The sequence below is a fragment of the Solanum tuberosum genome, unplaced genomic scaffold (genome assembly GCF_000226075.1).
Source record: "Solanum tuberosum cultivar DM 1-3 516 R44 unplaced genomic scaffold, SolTub_3.0 scf00052, whole genome shotgun sequence".
NCBI classification, from domain to species: domain Eukaryota; kingdom Viridiplantae; phylum Streptophyta; class Magnoliopsida; order Solanales; family Solanaceae; genus Solanum; species Solanum tuberosum.
The window spans coordinates 2,220,352-2,242,792 of record NW_006238977.1 but is presented as its reverse complement, the minus strand read 5'-3'; the positions used below and the strand labels follow the sequence as shown (position 1 = coordinate 2,242,792).

General features: G+C 32.9%; 1 protein-coding gene, 1 long non-coding RNA gene and 1 pseudogene across 2 annotated transcripts; all 3 read right to left on the bottom strand.

The window, feature by feature from the left end:
* Positions 1 to 214: 214 nt before the first annotated feature.
* LOC107059996 (uncharacterized) lies at positions 215 to 2,267 on the bottom strand. Its single transcript, XR_001473080.1, has 2 exons — positions 1,203 to 2,267; positions 215 to 895 (listed from the first exon to the last, which is right to left on the bottom strand). It is a non-coding gene; the product is annotated as an uncharacterized lncRNA (long non-coding RNA).
* A 125-nt stretch (positions 2,268 to 2,392) lies between these two features.
* LOC102589188 (putative pentatricopeptide repeat-containing protein At1g12700, mitochondrial) lies at positions 2,393 to 4,287 on the bottom strand (annotated as a pseudogene).
* A 3,685-nt stretch (positions 4,288 to 7,972) lies between these two features.
* On the bottom strand, positions 7,973 to 19,524 carry LOC102588205 (mitochondrial import receptor subunit TOM40-1-like). The gene is made up of 11 exons (XM_006344041.2): positions 19,272 to 19,524; positions 14,264 to 14,345; positions 14,051 to 14,150; positions 13,869 to 13,964; positions 13,731 to 13,781; positions 13,476 to 13,541; positions 11,339 to 11,440; positions 10,621 to 10,689; positions 10,464 to 10,547; positions 8,631 to 8,726; positions 7,973 to 8,360 (listed from the first exon to the last, which is right to left on the bottom strand). Exons 1-11 carry the CDS (start codon positions 19,411 to 19,413, stop codon positions 8,304 to 8,306), a joined length of 945 nt encoding a protein of 314 aa, XP_006344103.1. The 5' UTR covers positions 19,414 to 19,524; the 3' UTR covers positions 7,973 to 8,303.
* Positions 19,525 to 22,441: the final 2,917 nt, after the last annotated feature.

Genomic DNA, 22,441 nt, shown 5'->3' with positions numbered 1-22,441 from the left:
GTACATGTGTTGTTGGTGGGAGGTAGCATGTACTTGCTGAATAGTTGAAGGTACACACAAGTGGGTCAGAACAGTACCGTCATTAAAAAAAAATTAATGACAACTATGATAAAGCTAACACATGGAGATATGATCATGTAACAATTTCAACATTACATTTGCGTCCACGCAACCAAAGTTCTCATAACAGAAGCAACATTATTACACCCCAGACTAATAAGTGCATTAGAAAGATTAGTTACCATACCTAAAGAATTGGTAAGTGTGCATTTAAGTACAACAACAAAACAAATAAGTCTCAATCCCAAATCCCTGGATTTTCACTAATCACATCATACAATAAAAGCACATGGATAATGTAAAACCCAAAATCTTGGGTTGTAAAACATAAACTTTATATTTATTGATAACCGTGGTGTCTAGGCCAACTACAAGTGACTAGTTGCACCAGTTGATAAGGATGCTCCAGAAACAATGTCAGCTTGATAAATATACTTCCTCTTTTCGAATAGGAATTGATTTGATCTTATTATTAGAATATTCAGATTCAATAGAAAATACTGTTTTCAAGAAGGAATCACCATCACCAGTGGAAGTTGAACCTGGCGATCTCTATCTCCTCAAGTATGGAAAAAGGAAGAAAAAGCAGCCAAACACAGGGAAGGAAATAGAGAAGGTAAGGGACCACTTTCCTTGTTCAAGCTGGTATTTAATGAGTAAGTAGTAAGTAAGTGAGAAGTCGATTCTTTTATCGTTGAGAAAACAGATCACTTGCTAAGATGCTTTCAATTTTACTTGTGCTTATATATCAAAACCTAATCCCTGTTCAAACTACCTCATCTGTTCTCTAACTGTGAGTCCAAAGCCAAACTTGTAGTCTTCTTTTTTGATTGACCTGAACAAGCGATAAAGAACACATTTAGGACAATAATGAAAGTTATACAGCCAAACTGTGAGAGATTGATTGTATTCGAATTAGTAAAAGCAAGAAGGAAAATAATAGATAGAGGGGTGTGCCCCTTATCTACCAAGTTTTTATCCATGCGCCTCTCAGAAAAAAGGTGGGAGGAAATCAAGAAGCTTTTCATATTTCGGCATCATTGAGGGACGGAGTAACATCCTCAACCCAAAATTAAAGTCATTGGGAACATGTATTCTGTGAAGGAGCCACGACAAGATAGAGAAGTCAAGATGCAACCTACCTTGGCTGATAAAATGAAATTAAGACCCACGTTCAAGCGCTCTTCCAAGAAACCAGCAACACATCCATCTTCCTTCTGAGACAACATTGTAATGAATGCATCATATTGAAACACTATGTTAAATTCATGATAACCATGGTTGATTAGAAGTCCTAATGTTGTTGCAATGAAGCCACAAAAGCAAGATCAACTAAACGAGTTCTCAAAACTATTGCATAACGCATAATAGCAGCCCACAAAAAGTGTCTATATGACTATTGTGCACCAAAGGGTGTGGCCTAGGAGTCAATGAAGTGGATTAAGAACCATGTGGTCTCGAATCAAATCCCAGTGAAGGCAAAAAAGATAGTTGATCTCTTTCCATCTATATAACCCTTGGTGGACAAAATTACAGGTACCATTGTTGGTGGGAGATAGTAGGTACACCGTGAAATTAGTATAGGTGTGTGTTAGTTGGCCCGAACACCATTGAAATCCAATACAATAAAACAAAAGTTTTTAATGTCTACAATGAAAGTCAAGAGAATTACTTTAGTTATATGCTAGTGCGAACTAGATTCATTTAATATATTCAGGTTAATAGCACAAATTTCCATAGTTCGATCATAATTAGGGGTTGGCATGGTATGGTAGATACCAAAACTGAAATTTTTGACACCACACTTCCAATATTATGATATTTGGCATGCCTATTTAAAATTTTTGGTATTCGACATTTATAACAAGAATACTCAGTGCAACTTTTCCACTATTACCCTTTTGATTATTTTCAAACTAGTCTCCTAGAAAATGTTAAAAAGTTAAGAATCTCATTAAATGAAGAGTAACTATGGAAAAGAGTTCCAACAATTTTCGTGAACTTTGAATAATTCGCTTACTTTGAACTACGAAAAAAGTCTCAATAATTCACTTAATTTGGACTACACGGAGTAATGTGACACATAAGGGAACTTACCACTATTCCTTTTTTAAGAATATCAGTATGGTCACCATTTTTTCTCATATTAAGAGTGCAATGACATTTGATTTCTAAGAAAAAGAAGAATGGTAAGAAAAACTCAAACCAAATTGATGTACCTCCTCATTAGGTTGTGTTGAAAGCTCAAACAATGTTCTAATTGCCATCAACTTTAGCAAATGCATAGGCTGTCATTTCTTTTGCAGGGATAAAAGGAAATTGTATGACAGCGATAGCGTAGCCGAATAAACCAAACAAAATATCACTTCTTATTTTTTGAGTGAAGCTCTGGTATCATGTCAAGGACAGAAGGATTCTCCCTTACAACATCTATCAAAAAACCAGTTGTAGTTGCATCAAATGAGAAGCCCCTTCCATCCATTTCCTTCATAAAAGATGCCATTTCACTAATTTTGTTGCACCTGAGAAATCCTTTCACAATAACATTATAAGTGACATTGTTTGGAGAACAACCGTTGTCTTCCATTTTTCTTAGAATATATTTAGCTTCATCAAACAACCCTTCAAGACAAAATCCATTAATCATTATAGTGTATGTTATCACATCCGGGAGTAATCCAATGAAAGAAAGCTTCTTGAAAACAGCATGCGCTTCGTGGAGTTTACCATTTTTGCACAATCCGTTAATGACAACACTATAAAATGCAATATTAGTATACTCTTTGTTTCTTTCTAACTTATTAAAGAGTGCCATAGCTTCTTCAACAAGTCCGTACTTATAATAACCATTGAGCAAAGTGACATGACTGTATATATCAGGCTTGGTCCCTGCAGATAGCATCTCAGCGTAAATTTGCTTTGCATCACCAGTTCTTCCAACTTCAGAAAGACCTTGCAAGATCGTATTGTAGGTCAAATTATTGGGTTTTGATCCCTTTTGAGAAATTTCACAAAACAATTGCATGGCCTCATCCACTTTCTTTTTCTTACAGTATCCCTTTATTAGTATGTTATAGCTAATAATGTCGGTCTCAATGCCCTTATCTATCATGATACTAAAAATTCTCCTTGCTCTATCTAGTTGACCACGCAAACAATATCCATCCATCAATGCATTGTAGGTGATTGTATTAGGCTCTACACCCCTTTTTCGACCCATGTGTTTCATTACTTCCTCAGCATCTTTGACTTTCCCTGCTTTGCATAGTCCATCTGTTATTATGTTGAAGGTATGCACATCTGGATACATATTAAGGTTCACCATCTCTGAGAACAAAGTTTAACCTTTTCCCACTGACCGAGCTTACACAAACCATCAATTATTGAATTATATGTGACTATGTTTGGAAGAACGTCTTTCTGCTTCATCTCGTTCAGAATGTTGATAGCAGCATCTAAGTTTCCATCTTTGCAAAGAGCGTCTATAACAATGTTGTAGATATATATGTTGGGCTCAGTATTACCTTGTTCCATTAACCGGAGCAAACTTAAAGTCTTCTGAGTATGACCCCTTTTGCTGAGCCCATTCATTACTGTTGCATACATGATTTCATCGGGATCACAAATCTTCTCTCTCACCAATTTTTTGAACAATTCAACAGCATCTTTAACCTTATTTTCAGCAAAGATTCCCCTTATTAGAGTTGTAAAGGTAACACTATTAAACGGAATGCCATTCTTCAAGTAAATAGGTAACACCGAAAATCCAAAATCAGCACGATGCATCAGGCAATAACTATTAATCACACTAGTCAAGATGAACCCATTAATTGGAATGCCCAATTTCCACATTTGTCGGAAAAGAGAAAGGACAGGTGAGTAATGCTTCATACTTATCATAGTCTTAAACAATTTAGAGAAATCGACAACTGAAGGAAGAGGCTTCATTCTAACCATTTGATGGAAGAGAGTAACAGCATCATCTAAATTGCCACTATTTACACCAAGTTTATCCTTTACTGAAATTGATTTGTTACTGTAATGGCATGAAGAACAAGCTCTAAATGTAAATGCCGAACCAGAGATGGAAGAGATAAAGGGAATACCATTGCAACTCCGCAGAGAAATTCTCTTCATCTTTTTCAATGGCTGTATCTCCGTGTGCCCTAATTTTGCAAGAAACTTATATACAGCTTCTTCTTTGGAGTTTGGATTTTTCTTTTGGTTTGTCGCTCCGGTGCTACTCATATTAGAGCCCAATTAAATTTAAATTAACAATGCAATCGGTAATAACTATCCAAACAAATGAACAAGGTAGTATCATTACCTTGTTAATTTATTTTTTTCATTTTATCTTCGGGTTATTATTTAATAATTTTATTTTATATTATTATTTTTTTCTAATAATTCTATGGTCGAACCTATATTTATTTATAGTGTTATAAATTTATTCTTTAGATTATTGATGTGTGAAATTATATAACAACATGCTCGATACATTTCATTCAAATATTATATTAATCAAAACAATACAATACATTATTTAACAATATATAACAATCATCTAAACAAGTTGCAACTAATACACTATGAAGGGTTATTTGCTTACTCGTTAAGAAGTAAGTTATTTATGTATTAAAAGTAATATAACTAATAACATGCTTAGTAGTATTTTAGTTGTTATGCATAAAATTAAATACATTAATTGATTACCAATTTACAGTCTCACAAATTAATACACGTATAAATGTATAAACTAGGTGAGATCTATTTACTCCCCCTTGTCCCTATTTACTTGTCAATTTTTGACTTAACACACCTATTAAAAAAAAAATTGACATAGTGAGTTTACTATTTTACCCTATTAATTGATAGAATTTCAAAATCATTTTACTCATTAAAGGGGTTCTACCTTTTTCAAAAACATTAACTCTCTAAATAGATTGAGCATATATAAGTAAAAAAAAACATTATTTTTTCTTGATTTGTCAAAAATAACAAGTAAAAAGGGACAAATAAAGAATCAAAATTGAATAAGTAAAAAGGTTATATAGGGGGGAAATGAAACGAAGTATACTACATGAATAATTAAGGCTTCATCTAAGTAAATAACTCATACTTAAAATATATATTTTAAGAGTTAATATCTTAAAAGGTCATTGAACTATAAGAATTTATCTTATGAAGTCACTGAACTTCGTTTTATATCAATAAAATTACTCAACTTAAGATTTATATAATATAATAACCTAACGAGAAATCCCTAGATTTGGTGAATCGATATCTAATATCAATTTGTAGGCATGTTATGCAAGTTGAGTTAATATCTTAAAAGGTTTATATCTTCAAAAATCACTCAATTATATTTATCAATAAAATAAATTTGACATGACAAAAGAAATTATTTTTCTTATTTCATGTAAACATGAACTCCACAAATAAACAAAATAATTAACATAGTTATTTTTATCATTACCTCTAATTTCACACACTGTGACGCACTCCACAAATAAACAAAATAATTAACATAGTTATTTTATCATTACCTCTAATTTCACAAACTGTGACAAGCTAAAATTAACCTCATTCGCAATAATTGATTTTGGGTTTGATTAGTTCCAAGAATTGGCAGCAATTCAATGAAGAACTAGAATCCAGTGATGATGACCCTCCATTGGAGTTAATCAAGAAAGCTTCGGAAGATGAAATGGCAGTGGTGTTAATTGGACTACTGCTATCTTCGGTCAAGATCCACTGAAGTCACTATCTGATTACCCATCTTTGAAATGAATAAAAATAATTGAGGGATTCATAATAATTCCATTTCCACCATTAGAGCGTCAGCTATCAAAGTTGAGCTCTGTATTTGTAATAATTTGTGTATATAAAAATGTTATTCCTTAAGAATTGGGTTCTATTTTCAACTTGTAGGTTTTAACTTGCTTATCACTTATATTAAATTGATAATAACTTATTGTCTTCCCTATTGCCCAGTGCTCACAGGCCACAAACCTCTAGAAATTTTCACATTTTTCAAAAAAATATTGTATATTTAATTTGTGGGTTATATATTTATATGACATATAAAATAATTTATTTGTAGTTGAATGATTTTTGAAGATAAAAGTTTAAAGTTGAGTGATTTTCTTGATACAAAACAAAGTTCAAAGACTTTACTAGATAAATTGTCATAGTTCAATGATCTTTTAAGATATTAACTCTATATTTTAATTATGTGGGATGATAAAATAATAACTACACACAATAATCAATTTGGCCGTACTTTTACAATTAATTTATTTGGAAAAATGTTATTTTTAAAAGTGGTTTTAAAAAAATACTTATGATGAAAAACAACATGTGTTTGGGTAATAAATTAAAAAAAACACTTTCGAAACAATTAGTGTTTAATCAAAAAATTTAAAAATGCTTCTAAGCCAGTGCTCACAGGCCACAAACCTCTAGAAATTTTCACATTTTTCAAAAAAATATTGTATATTTAATTTGTGGGTTATATATTTATATGACATATAAAATAATTTATTTGTAGTTGAATGATTTTTGAAGATAAAAGTTTAAAGTTGAGTGATTTTCTTGATACAAAACAAAGTTCAAAGACTTTACTAGATAAATTGTCATAGTTCAATGATCTTTTAAGATATTAACTCTATATTTTAATTATGTGGGATGATAAAATAATAACTACACACAATAATCAATTTGGCCGTACTTTTACAATTAATTTATTTGGAAAAATGTTATTTTTAAAAGTGGTTTTAAAAAAATACTTATGATGAAAAACAACATGTGTTTGGGTAATAAATTAAAAAAAACACTTTCGAAACAATTAGTGTTTAATCAAAAAATTTAAAAATGCTTCTAAGTATATTTTTCTCAAAGGTATTTTTCAAAAAAAAAAAAGTGTTTATAAAGAAAAAAAAACTACCTTTTTGGCTCATGGAACTCTCAAAGATTTAGCCAGCCATTTCTTTTAAAAAATAATAATAATAAACATTTTTCGACCTCCTAAAAACTTATCCAAACAAACTACTAGTGTGCTAAATTTTAGATAAAGCCACTAAAATCCTAAATATGATATTGAAATACTAAATTTTTAATGCATGAATAATTCTCTTTCTAACTAGTATTCAAACAACCCCTTATATTTTAAAAATTAAATTCTTGTCATTTTATAATATTGAAATTCCACAAAAATATAAAAGTAGAATTTTCTATACCCTCCAAAATCGAACACCATAATCCCTTAAAATGGTCGTGTAAGTAAATAGATTTTAAAAATATGAGGTAGAGGAATGAAAAACAAACCAAATTCAAAGTGCAAGAAAGCAATTACTTGTAATTACTTGTGCTATGTCAATAATGCATGCAATTGAATCATATCAATAAAAATATTTATTGCAATTACTTCATTTTTTATTTATCAACTATCCTTTTTGATAACCCATGATATTTGAACCAACTATCGCATACTTGTTTCCTCCCCGCAATAAATACTAGATATTTTTATTTGTAAAAACTAAAATAGTGGAAAGAAATCACATAATACTTTCGTGCAAGATATCCCCAAAAATTTGATAAAAGCCTAAGCATCTACCTAATTCTATCACCTTCATAATTCCCTATGCTATATAGTATTACACCGACGACATTATCTCAAGAGAATTAGAAATTGACTATAGAAAATTCATATAGTCTGAAACAGACATAGATGATTGACACTTCCTTTTTATAAGGATGGTATCTAAACCACCTCGACTATTTCACTAGATGCTTGCTATCTCCCACCATCACAAATACTAGACGAAGAAAATTACTAACTGTTATCTTTGTTGGAATCTGAACTATGATTTCCCCTTGTTTTCACAAAGCAGGTATTCAAACACCTTCAAAATCTCTAAACACTACATTAAATTTAACCATAGAATTATTAAGCATATAGCATCCAGTAAAATCAGAATGGTAGATCTCTTTATCAAAATAAAGTCAACTCTACAATTCTAAACTGTCTAAAAGAATTTTCCGAAATTGCAAAAATCAACTATTAGTGACTAGTTGCACCAGTTGATGAAATGTATGTTCCAGAACCAATGTCGCTCGATAAAAATACAAAACTGATGTTTCGATTCTTTTATCGCTGAGAAAAAGCATCACTTGTTAAGATGCTTTCAATTTTAATCTTGTGCTCATATGCTAATACCTAATCCCTGTTTAAGCTGCCTCCTCTATTCTCCAACTGTGAGTCCAAAACCGAACTTGTAGTCTTTCTTTTTGTGATCGACCTGAACAAGCGATAAGGAACACAGTTAGGACACCAATGAAAGTCATTCTACCAAACTGTGAGATTGGATTCCAACAAGTATAAGCATGAAGGAGGGAAATAGATAAGAGGGGTGTGCCCCTAATATAAGAGTTTCAATCCATGCACTAGCTGCCTTAAGAAATTTCACGGTTATCCGAAGGAAAAGAAAACAAGAATAGGTGAAACTTAGAACAGGTATGTTGTAAAGGAGCTACAACAAGATTTAAAAAAAAAAACATAAGCCACTTACCTCAGCTGAAAGAATGAAATTAAGACCCATGTTCAAGCGCTCTTCCAAGAAAGCAGCTACACAACCATTGGAATCAATCTTCCCTCTGAGACGGCACTGCGATGCACGCATAATGTTGATTCAGTAAACACAGACAAGAATGAGAAAGGTTGATTAGATGTCCCAACATGGTCGCAATGCAGTCACAAATATAAGATTGACTTAATGAGCTTTCATTAATCATAACCCCTTGCAAAACGCATAACAACAGCCCACAAAAAGTTTCTACATGTCTCTGCACCTAAGGGTGACCTAGTAGTCAATGAAGTGATTTGAGAACCATGAGAGGTCACTGTTCAAATCTCAGCAAGAGGCAAAAACACTAGTTGATTTCTCCCATCCATCTAAAGCCTAGGTGGACAAAATTTCTCGGTACATGTATTGGTCGGAGGTAGTAGGTACACATTGGAATTAGTCAAGGTGCGCACAAGTTGTCCCCGACACCACAGTTATCCAACAACAACAACATACCCCGTGTAATCTCACAAGTGGAATCTAGGAAGGGTAGGATGTACGCAAACCTTAGCCCTACCTTTGTAGAAGAGAGATATTGTTTCTAATACACCCTCGGCTCAAAAGGAATATTATCAAAGCATGATGGCAAGAAAATATGACAACCAAATAGCAAGATACAAAGTAAATGCAACAATAGATAGTAATACACATAGAAGAATAAGGAACTACGCACTTACCAAATAACACCACTAGGCCCTTCCCTCTACCACATAAAGTGCAACAACACTCGCCTACCTACTAACCTTCTATCCTAATTCTCGACTTCCATACTTTCCTATCTAGGGTCATGTCCTCAATAAACTGAATTTGTGCCAAGTCATGTCGGATCACCTAACCCAGCTCTTTTTCGGCATACCTCTACCTCTCCTAACTTCTGCCATAGCCAATCTCTCACACCTACTAACTGACGCATCCGTGCACCTCCTCCTCACATGCCCAAATCATCTGTCTCACTTCTCGCATCCCACTTTACACATTTAGGTTAATATCACTGAATTTCCCCGATTCTATCATAATTAGGAGTCACGGTGTTTAGGTCAATTTACCTTGTATACCACTTCGGGGAGAACACCCCATACGCATGTGATATCCCAAAAAAAGTAGAAAATCTAAGCAGAGATGATTCTCTACAAAAGACTCCTAATTATCTACCTTACCACACTTAGGTACATCGGATTCCTAACAGGGTTCAGTATTCTGAAACTCTTAACACTACAGAAACAAGATGTCACATTGCAAAAAGAAATGAGATGTCACATAGCAGAAAGATATGAAAGAGAAAACATATGAAACCCGCTAGTCCATATATTTTGGTTATTTAGGAAGCAAGAACGAAGGGTTGCTACAAATATATGGACTCACAGGCACACACCAAGTCGGTCCATGCAATATACAGGGAAGACGTGGTAGTCGGTCTTTAACATAAACTGGATTATAATGCTAGAATGATTCTACCATCAAGGTGTCGAAACCTAAGGCAAGGTGTCTATCCTAAGGGTAAGAAATGATCTATTGGAGTCTGCATGCAATCATTTTGAAAAAGATAACGACAATATTGAGGTATTAAATTTGGAGGTTCATTTTTCACTGGATTCAGGACAGTTGCAGCAGGTTAGAAACTAGGAAAAAACTACACCCTTCTCAGAGTAAGGGTCTCTCAAAGCCAACAGGAAACTGCAAAACTGCTGGAAATGCACAGGAGTTAAAGTACGAAAGACAAACAGTAGCCTGCAGGAAATCAAGTTAGATTTCTGGAAAGAATTTACAACAAAAGGTTACCTGCCGAAGGATGTAATCATAACCAAAGCTTGCTGTTACATCTCTTGACATGTAGTTGTACATAAAATCTGATGCTAGAGACACCTGCATGGAAGGAAAGAGTTCAAGAAAAGCAAGTCACAAATGCAATTGTTAAGCTACTAGTGACTCTTACAACCTTATCAGAAATTTTCTGAACATAACTCAGTGCAACCATTCCAGTACTAGCAACTTGCCCTGCAGCAACCTGCATATAAATTAACAAACACTGAACAATGTGAAAACCATTAAAAAAAAACATGGAAGATGAAATACACCTACAAAAAAGACAACTACAAGAAATTAATGCTGATGAAATCGACAAAAGAACATATAATAGATATGTTTTCTCTTTGGGAGGGTTTATACTCAGAAACATGAATATTTTGATGTTCCTGTTTGACATAACATTGAAAATACCAAGTCAAAACGATATAATACAAATCCTTTTGCATCTGGAAGACCTGCAGTTCAATTTTATTCTAGAGCTATTCATACAACAGATGAAGGAGAATAATGACACACTGCCCTTGATGTTATAGCTACTGAAACAACTTACTCAGACAAAGCAATCAATCAAATATCTAACTTGGGCATGATACATATTAGTTTTCTGGAAGGACTTTAATTGAATTTAAATAGAAGTCTTCTCAATCAACTGAAATAGTTAGCAAGTACCAAAAAGAACTAATTGTAAAACAGCAATGAAATTCAAGCTGCTACCATGTATTACCAACACAATAACAGTAATTACAACTACACCTCAATCCCAAACAAGTCATTCATCATTTGAACAAATATTATAATGCCTCGAATCCAGATAAAAAATTTCTAACATCTAGTATTAGGCAGAATACCATTTTATCCGTGTTGTAGCGAGCAGCATAACCAATGCCAGATTTCCGATGCTGACCAGCCCAGAACACTTCCCCACCCAGAGACAAATGTGGACCGACACTCTGCAAGAGCACATAAAGGTTCAGTTAGCAAAGCTAAAAACATAATACCACACAATTTATCTGCATATGATATTGACCCTTCTATAAGGACAGCTTTACTCATCCTCTGGTATTTAATACGAACCACAAGGAACCATGATTGACCAATAGGTGGTAGATGATATCAAACCAATTTATCAGATATCCTGGCAGCCCGAAGGGACAAAAGCGAAAAATAATATTGCTATAGCATTTGCAATTTCCAATCTTTCATTACTGTCTCAACTCTCCAATTTAGAGGATGACACTAAGTTTGTACTTTGTAGTCGAGCGGCCACCAAGGAACAAAACCCAAAGAAGCAAATTACTAATAGCAAGCTTTTATAAGAAGGTTTAAACACAGTCTTTTATAATTATTGATAATATGGAAGCAACTTCACCATAAAGAAGAGCATAAAGCAATGGTACCTGTAGAAGCTCACCTATACACATTGTGCCCAATTATTTAAAGAATTCATCTTTTAATTCCAAAACACTTTTCAGCAAATGAGCCAATGTGAGTGGGGACATTTAAATTATAGTAATCCAAGTTGCCAACCATCAAAGACATAGGGGAGGCCCCATCCTCTTTAAAAGGGGCTTATATCTGCACTATCCTTGCCATACTTTCCTAGTCTATTCAGATCTTTCCTCCCAATGACACAAATAGACCATGCAGCGTTAAGACACCTAATCCGACAACTATGAACAAGGAATTTCCACGTTGAAGTCTTCCGCCAAGGGATGACCTCATCAAAACAAACTCTGAATTACACAAAAATAAACCACATATATGCCTAACCACCACTATCCATAATGCTCGTTCACACCCAAAACCATGTGTCTACCACACCACTCTTCGCGCTTTGCTTGGTTTTCCATCATCCAATCCACAATAAATCAAATGAAACCCCACCTAAGAAACTTCGCTGGGATGTCAATTGATCCCTCACAAAAAAAAAAAAAACAATTTTAGTTGATGTCAATTACTGTCCAGAAAGAAGTGCAAATGACAAACTTGAACTCATGTCATTTCTTACCAAAACAATGGTGTCAAACAGATGTCACAATTACAGCTACTCATTGGCTAGCTTAAATAACAGTGTAAATGATGGTGGAAATTGTCTACTATTCAGTTGGTCGTTCTGGTAAGAAGGTAAATGATGGAGGTTTCCTTTAAATGTTTTACTTTTGTAAAGTAATGGGTATGTAGTTGATGCAGATTGAGTAGCATGACACTGTTCTCATCACAGAGAACATTTTGTGGCCAAAGGGAGACAGAGTGGTTGGCAGTCCCTTCTTGTCATCAGGGGTTGAGGGAACAGGATGAGGTCTAGATACTAAAGCTAATAATTAGTAAAGAAACACTTAAAAAGTATTATTCTAAGTTATCAAGGAGTTGTTAGAGAATGTGACCCACATTAATCACTAGTGTCTTCTTCTCTTCTTAGCATTTAATCCAATTAAGTAATCTGATTTTTCACAAACTACATTACCATTGATCTCTTATTGATGCTATAACAACCCCTGATGGTTCCCTTTGCTCTCTCTCCCAGTCACTAGGCTTTTAATTCCAGTTGACAGCACAATGTCACACATTATTATCTTTTCATTTTTAAACCTAAACGCACACTTGTAAGTGAAAAAACACTATTCCAACTCATCGTATCAAGTACGACAAAATTTACTGAACCTTTGAAACTTCATGATACATCGTGTAACTTGAGGACATAAATGTCTGACGCATTATAACAGTTCATATACATAATGGACTGAGAAAAGGTCATTTACTTTCTGACATACTTGATATATCCCCACAAGTGGGGCCTGGGGAGGATGAAGTGGTGTATGCTGACCTTACCCCTACCTTTGTGGGGTAGAGATGCTGTTTCCGATAGACCCTCGCCTCAAGAAAAACGTTTTCTAGAACAGTTTGGGAGAAAATGCCAAGAGTCGAACGCTATGATGGAAATATTGAAGAAAAATAAGTATCAACAGCAATGAGGAGTAACCATACCTGGATGTAGCTGGCTCCAAGTAATGCACCATTGCCAAGTTGAAATTGAGTCCTGTAGTCTTTACCCTTATAAACAACAACAACAATGAAAATATACAACAATCATTATTCCCAAGTCAAATGGCCCGCAACATGGTATGAGAATAGTACAACTTGAATGAAATAGGAAGAGTGACCAGAATAGCCTGGATGGATCAATTAAATCTTATGAATTATATGCACGAAAATCCTTGCATAAACAGAGAGAATAATTACCTTGTAATCGAAATTAACCATGCCATGTGACATGTGTGGTTCACCAGTCAGCTGTTAAGAAGATAGTAATTATGAGACATACAGTCGCTCCACATAATTATGGAAGGGAAAGCAACAGCTGCAGATATCATTTAATACCTGACCATTGGCTTTCAATGAAAGATTCTCAGATAAATCACACTTCACCCTAGCATTCACCCTACCATCTGTCATTACTCTCCCAATAAGCATCATCTGTAGCATTAGTAGGATGTCATTGTCGCCACTATTTGATCCTCAATGAGTTCAGGCAGTTGGAAAAATAAAATTCAACTACAGACCTGTGGATCTATAAAGTTGGCACCAAACTCATAGTGTGCAGTTGGTATTTTGACGATGTCTGCAGACTGAGTAGGAAGTTCTGTAGGCCCCATAAAAACACTGATAAAAGGTAAGAACACAATTGTTATCACTAAGAGAACACCTCTTCCCCTCGAGCAATGGAGGGATCATAGCTACAAATATAATATATTTGTCGAGTATATAAAATCTACCTATGACTGAGTGAAAATCTCTGATTAAGTCCTTTGGTAAAATCAAAACGCAGTCCTTCAAAAAGCTCGGGCTTTAAAGACACTGCCAATAGAGACATGAATTAGTTATTTCCTTCACCAAAACAATAACAATAATATAGGAGTGTCACATTTAAGAGCACCAAAGCTGATTACATATGAACATGAAAGGAAACACTATAACTGCAATAGAAGCACTGCATTAATTTAACTTTATAGTGGTTTCAACAACCAGCTCTCCAGGTTTTGATAAAGAAGACTACTGGACACAACTTTACATGTACACACAATGAATCAAACAACTATTAGCCCACCCTCTTTTCCCAAATGCAAGGTTGAATTAGAATGTAGAGGCAGTATTTCTTGCTAAATCTAGAGCATTCACAACAAACACACAACTAAACACAATCTCAAACCAGTTGAGGTCAGATATATGAATCTTTTTTATCCATTCTGCTCTCTATGCAAGCCCATTTCATTCCATACTAAATAGAAAATAACTTCTCCAAATCATAGACTTATTCCTCTATAAATATCTAACTAGAATACAATGAATACTGGAAAAAAAAACCCTAATGTAAGTGTAACAACAATAACTACGCCTTTGTCCCAACTAGTGTTATCGCATATATGGATCCTCACTTCCATTGTGTTCTATTCTTAGCTCACATGATTATGAGAGATTGTATGTGTTGTGATACAACTTCTGTGCATGTAGTTTTAGGTCAATCTCATCTTCTTTTTTCTCAATTTCTGTGTATCATCCTAGTGGGGGCATGCTAATCTCATCTTCTCTTTATTATCTTCCATCATCAGATTGTCATATGTAGTTCTATGCTAGTTCCATGGGGGTCGTGCTAAGCCCAGAGCCCCAGACCCAAATTCAAAATATAGAAGTAGTAATTTTAATTAAAGATGTACAATTTGTACCATATTTTTACTTTATAACTAATATAATCTAATGGCACGTTAAACATATCTTGTTGATAAGTCTTCATAATTATTAAAATTCTTAATCACATAAATGGATAACTTTAAATAAAAAGTTATTAATGAGGAAGTAAGTTTGGCCGGAGAACTAGAAAATATCAAAACGACACAAGTGATTCGATATTGTATTAAATAACCTGATTTAAAATATGTAAATAATTATAATTCAATGAAGATCATAAAAAAAAATTATTGGTATTTTGCATGTTTTTCTTAGTTATAGATAGAAATGAATTTATTTCGATATTTATTATGTTTTAATTCCACTAATTATTTCATGTGCCAAGAGTTCTTGTAAAATTCATTTGTTGTAACACTGGATATATTGTTGTTGTATAGGATCATATATAATTTACCCCGACCCCACTTGTGGATTACATATTACACTAGGTATGCTGTATAGAATCATCTATTACAACAAAAGTTTCAATGATTGTAAATGTATATTATAATAGTTATAACTTCAATTTGGAGCCTTCACATATATTATAACTTAATAACGATCTTACAAGGATATTAATAAATAATAATTGAAGTACATTAATGACGTACTCCATTCAGTCCATTTAACTTGTCATGTTTACTTTTACACGCCCCTTAAAATACCCTTATCCATCCCATTTAATCATCGTTTTAGCTTTTTTTTCATGCCCAATAAGAAACATAATAAAAACAGGGTATTACCTATTGAGTTACCCTGTTTATTAGAAGTTTTTTGAGAATTGAACAATATTAAAAAGAAAAAGAACTATGAGGGTATAGTTGAAAATGCTTGCATACTTTAATTTTATACTAGAAAAAATTTGGGGTAATTTTTTTGAGTTGAAGTGACTATTAATTTAAAACGGAGGGAGTATTAAATAAAAGGTAATCTAATAAGTGGCAAGAAGAGATTCATACAAAGTTCCTACTAGGTTACACCAATTACAGAGGCCCGGGTGGGAACGGTCTTAGGAATAAGAGTTGGGGCAAAAATCAGAATATGCAAGAAAAAAGAAACATCAACTGCCAAGTGTGGCAACTTCACATCACCAAAGAATTGGAATTCTAGATTTACCCCAAATCCCCAATGAAGACTACAAACTTATTATTCTCCCTTAAAAAAAAGTGCCATACAATCATAGACGGCCTTCTCTTACTTTGGCATTCTACATGTGCTAATTTTATCCTCTATAGGACATGATCATTCCTAATCTATTTTCTTATATCAAGTACAGTATAATTTTGTTAATAAGAGAGAAAGCTCCCGTATACAAGAGCTATACCAAAAAAAAAAGAGAGAATCAACAAAAACATATGATATAAGAACCTCAAGTGCACCAAAAAGACAAAACATTTATGAAATTAGTCCTTGGATGTATGAAATCAAGTTCCTTCCTTTCAAAAGCTCTTCTGCGACTTCACATTCATTTTAACATCTAGATTTTAGTGACACTGATCTTAGGATATACATGACCTTGTAGACCCAACATTCACTATCATATAAATTATTCCTCGGATGTACGAAATCATGTTCTTTCCTTTCAAAAGCTCTTCTACAACTACACATTCATTTTAACATCTAGATTTTAGTAATATTGATCTTAGGATATACATGGCCTTGTAGACCCAACATTCACTATCATATAACATTGTTCCTCTCAAAATCTACAACCACTCTACAAACTAATTTTCATTTTGTTAGGTTTCTTCTTGTCGCATTACACGCTTGTAAGAGTCCTCTATTTTAGTTATCTTATATCTTATTATATTATGTCATTTACCTAGAAGACTAAATCTAAATATCTAGATTATGTTGTTCTTGCATCACCTTCCTTCTTATGCAAGTTATACTTTACGATACATATATGGTTTAACTTCCCATCCTACAATTCCAACTTTTTCGATCCACTTGTCAGTCATTTTGTCAATAAGACAATTTCATTTGTACATATCTTGCAGACTTGCACCATGAAACCTAATTCCTACACCATTGGATGCGACATAATATTATAAGTTGAAACTCCATACTTTAAATCACATTTTCAATTCTTAGAATACGCTAAAGCAATCTGCAGACAACAAGAAATGAAATACTGCTCAATTACAAGATCCGCTACATAAATCTTCTACATCTATTTTAGTTATCATATATCTTATTCTATCTTGTCATTACCCAGAAGACTAAATCTAGATGTCTAGATTGTGTCATTCTCGCATCACTTTCCTTTTTATGCAAGTTATATTTAGGATACATATATGGTTTATGGTTTAACTTCCCATCCTACAATTCCAACTTTTTTGATCCACTTTTCAGTCATTTTATCAATAAGACAATAGCGTTTGTATATATCTTGCAGAATTGCACCGTGAAACCTAATTCCTACACCATCGGAGGCGACATAATATTAAAAAGTTGAAACTCCATACTTCAAAACACATTTCAATTCTTAGAAATGCAAAGGAACCCAATCTGCAGTTAACAGGTAATCAACTATTACTCAATTACAGGATCCTTTACATAAATCTTCTACATTTATTTTAGTTATCTAATATCTAATTCTATCTTGTCATTCACCTAAAAGACAAAATCTAGATGTCCAGATTGTGTAGTTCTCGCATCACCTTCCTTCTTATGCAAGTTATATTTACGATACATATATGAATTTAACTTCCCATCCTACAATTCCAGCTTCCGATCGACTTGTCAGTAATTTTGTCAATTAGACAATATCATTTGTATATATCTTACAGACTTGCACCATGAAACCTCATCCCTAACCATTAGAGGCAACATAACATTAAAAGTTAAAACTCCATACTTAAAATCACATTTCAATTCTTACAACACGCAAAGCAATCTGCAAACAACTGAGAGCTTCTCAATTACAGGATCCGGCTACATAAAGCTTCTACATCTAATCCACTCTATTCCAAACCATTTACCGCTACATCCTTATAAATTATATACATCCATTCCACTCTACTCAAACCAATTTCATTAAATCTTAAAAGCAACAACTGATCATAGGCGAGAAGTAAATGATAGCAATACTACCTGAGAGCTTCTTCTCAATTACAGGATACCTAAACCTTCTACACCTAATCCACCCTATTCCGAACCATCTCAACTATACTGCCACATCCTTATAAATCATAAATATCCATTTCACTCTACTCAAATCAATTCCATTAAATTTAAAAGCAACAACGGATCATAGGCAAGAAGTAAATGATAATAATACTAACTGAGAGCTTCTCAATTACAGGATCCAGCAACATAAATCTTCTACATTTAATCCACTGTATTCTGAACCATTTCAACTATACCGCCACATCCTTATAAACCCTATACATCCATTTCTCTCTACTCAAAACCGATTTCATTAAACTTTAAAAGCAACAACTGATGATAGGCGAGAAGTAAATGATAATAATACTAACTGAGAGCTTCTCAATTACAGGATCCCGCTACATAAATCTTCTACATCTAATCCACTCTATTCCAAACCATTTCAACTACACCACCACATCCTTATAAATCCTATCCATTCATTTCTCTCTACTCAAACCGAATTCATTAAAAGTTAAAGCAACAATTGATCAGAGGCGAAGTAAAAGGACAGCAATACTAACTGAGAGCTTCTCAATTACAGGATCCAGTTACATAAATCTTCAACCTCTAATCCACACTATTCCGAATCATTTCAACTATACCTCCACATCCTTAAAAATCGTATACATCCATTTCACTCAACTCAACCGAATTCATTAAATTTAAAGCAACTATTGACAGAGGCGAAGTAAACGATAAGAGTGATACTAGCTGAGAGCTTCTCAATTACAGGATCCGGTTACATAAATCTTCTACATCTAATCCACTCTATTCCAAACCATTTCAACTATACCGCCACATCCTTGTAAATCATATACATCCATGTCTCTCCAATCAAAACCGATTTCGTTAAAATTTAATAGCAACAAATGATCAAAGGAGAAGTAAAAGGATAAAAATACTAACTGAGAGCTTCACGATGGATTTCTTCATAAGGAATTGGACAAGGTAAGTTCAGGTAATCAACTTTCTCTTTCTCCGATTCGACGGCTGCCGACCTTGAATTCGCCGGTGGAACTATAACTGACGGAGGAATGAGAGTAGCCATTGCACAAAAATAAATTAATAAAAAAAAAGAAGGAAGAAATTTGATTCTGTTTTCCTTCTTCTTCCTCCTGACTGCGGCTATAAAGGAAGAAAAACTCAGTAGAGTGAGAGAAGTAGTAAAACCCTTCTCCTAAATACAGAAAGAAATAAAACCCTTAAAACTTCGGTAGACCCGACCCGTTTTTGAGTGGCTTCATTTTTCATGTGACATCTGGAAGTACTTTTTTTTTCTTATAGGAAATGGGATACATATACTCCCTCTGTCTCATGTTCCAATTTACGTGACAGTTTTCATTTTTTGAGAGTCAAATAATTTAAGTTTGGTCAAAAATTTACGCGTAAAATCTTCAATTTTTTTGAAATGAGATTTATACATTTGTAAATTACGTAAAAAGTATTATAAGTCATAATAATTGGCAATTCAAAATAATTAAAAAATATATGAAAAATTTACGATTAAAGATAGACTTTTTAAATTTCAAAATTGAAAAGTGTCACATAAATTAGGACGAAGGGAGATGTAAGATGGTAAAAATTAAATTAAAAATTATATATAAGTACTAGTTTTAGACATGTTATTGCATTGCATGTGTATATCCACGTTAATATTTCTAAAACCTATATATTAGGTTAAGATGATAAATATATGTCATCTGCCACTTTTAATTGTGGTGTTGCATTTTTTGAAAGTCAATTTGATTAATTTTCAAAGTTAAATTAGATTACATTGCTTCGATATTTTAAACAAAAAATCTAGATATTTAAAAACTATACGAAAAGTACTATAAATTTCAATTTTTGCATATTAATATGATGAAAAAAATACATTGTAAAATGCTAGTCAATGTTATTATAGTTTGACTCTATAAATGGAAACTATAACAACTAAAATTGAACAGATATAATATATACTTACTATTTATATATTGATAGTATAAAAACACTCTTAAACCGTAAATTTGTGCATAGAGTTAACTTGTTTTAATATATATATATATATATATCTACTTATTACTTTTGTATCATTTGCTTACTACATTATTGTTGCCTATTCATATTTCATATACTAAAACTAGCTAATGATTCTATCAATACATTGTGATTGCGTATTGATACTATATTTGTTGAGTACAGAGCATATTCAGACGGCTATTTCGCGACCTCAATCATGAGACAAGCGATATATGAATATAAGGGTGAGTTAACTTCCCCCGGAAAGCCATGGTTTCTTTCCTATCTCGTTGTCCATCTTTTCATACACAAACATTTTGGACTTTAGACTTATATTTTCTTGTTGGGTTACATCCCATTATTCGAGACTTGCTAGATGTTTTGGGAGTATAAATTTTATGGAGTTGATTTTGATATTAATTGAGTTTATGAGAACTTGATTTTAAAAAAATTAAATTTGTTCTTCCTAGTGTTTTGTATCATGACTTTGTTTCTAAAATGGTTTGACGGGTAGAGTTTGGATTGGTAGTTGGTTGTTACACCGAATGATTAGTATATATGAATTTCACTCACAACGGGTCAGGATTGTAATAAAGAGATTGTAGGACAATCATATGCAATGACGCCCCATCAAGATTAAATCTTGAAGTTTGACATGTAAGTGCATATTGTTGCATCAAAATATATGACACTGATTATTATTTTTTTCATACGTTCCAATAAATAGTTGTAATTACAATTATCACTTCAGTCTGTGTCATATTTTCTAAAAGATCACCATTACGTGAATTGAGCTATTATATATCATTATCATTGCAATGAAGCTTTAGAACCTAAATTGCACTTATTTGAACGTTCAGAACTTGGTCATTCTCATGTGTGGATCAGCTGAAACAGTATTAGTATAACCTCAAACAATAGTTTACGTGTTTACCGTAATAGGTGTCAGTGTACAAGCTCTAGCAGGAGCCAAAGCTCATTATCTACCTTTGCCCCTACATTAACCACAAATGCATGTCATCATCATTTACGAGAGATTGAAGCAAAAAAAAAATGTAGAGTTCAATAGTTAAAACAAAATTACATGATAAAGAGAGTAAAAGATAAAAATTCTCTTAAATGTCTTGTAGCTTATAAAAAATAAGTACATATAATTATATTTATATTTATATTGATTACACGATTCTACTAAATATTATTCGTTACTAATAAGACTTGTGAAACATAAGACATTGATATCATCTTATCATGTTTGAATTTACCTAATACACGATGATATTAAATTCAAATCTATTAAGTGAACTCGATAACTATTTTTAAAAAATATTTATTGAAATACTATAATCGAGTTTGAAAGTAGAAATTTGTATAAAAACGTTTAAATCAATATAACATGAAAAATCTGAAACACCTAAAAATGACGCCACAAGTCGTGAACATTTAATGCAGTAACATTATATTTGTCTTAATACAAATATCATTTAAAAAATAAGAAAAAACTTCAAAGCATTGTAAATTTTCCCTAATTGCTACTCGTTTGGTAGACGGTATTAAATAGAATAATCCATGAAGTAAAATTTAATCCATCTAATATATTGTTTGGTTACTTTATTTTATTTAATCCATGGATTGCTTATACACCATATGTGGTCTTATTTTATCCCTAGTAAATGGAGGGATAACTAATCCAAGGTTTAACAGATTTGTTAAACCTTGGATAAGACCCCTAAATGACAAAACTATCCCTTTGTTCATTTTCCTAATTTTTTGTTGTAATTTAATTTTCTTTCTATTTAAATTGTATTAATTATAAATGTTCTTTTTAGTTCTCCAAATTCGTTTAGTGTAATTTAATGATTTCACTAATATTTTTTTCTCCTTTTTTTATTCAATTTAGTTCGTCGATTAACCACTTGAACTATTTTTTTTTAATAAGCTTTAGCTTTTGAACAATATAAGTAGTCTTAAATCTATATTAAGTTTAAGTTATATTTAACCAACAAAAAAATAAAAATACACCATGTCAGCAAGGATCTCCTTAGTGGTACATCATACCTCAAAATTATATATATATATAT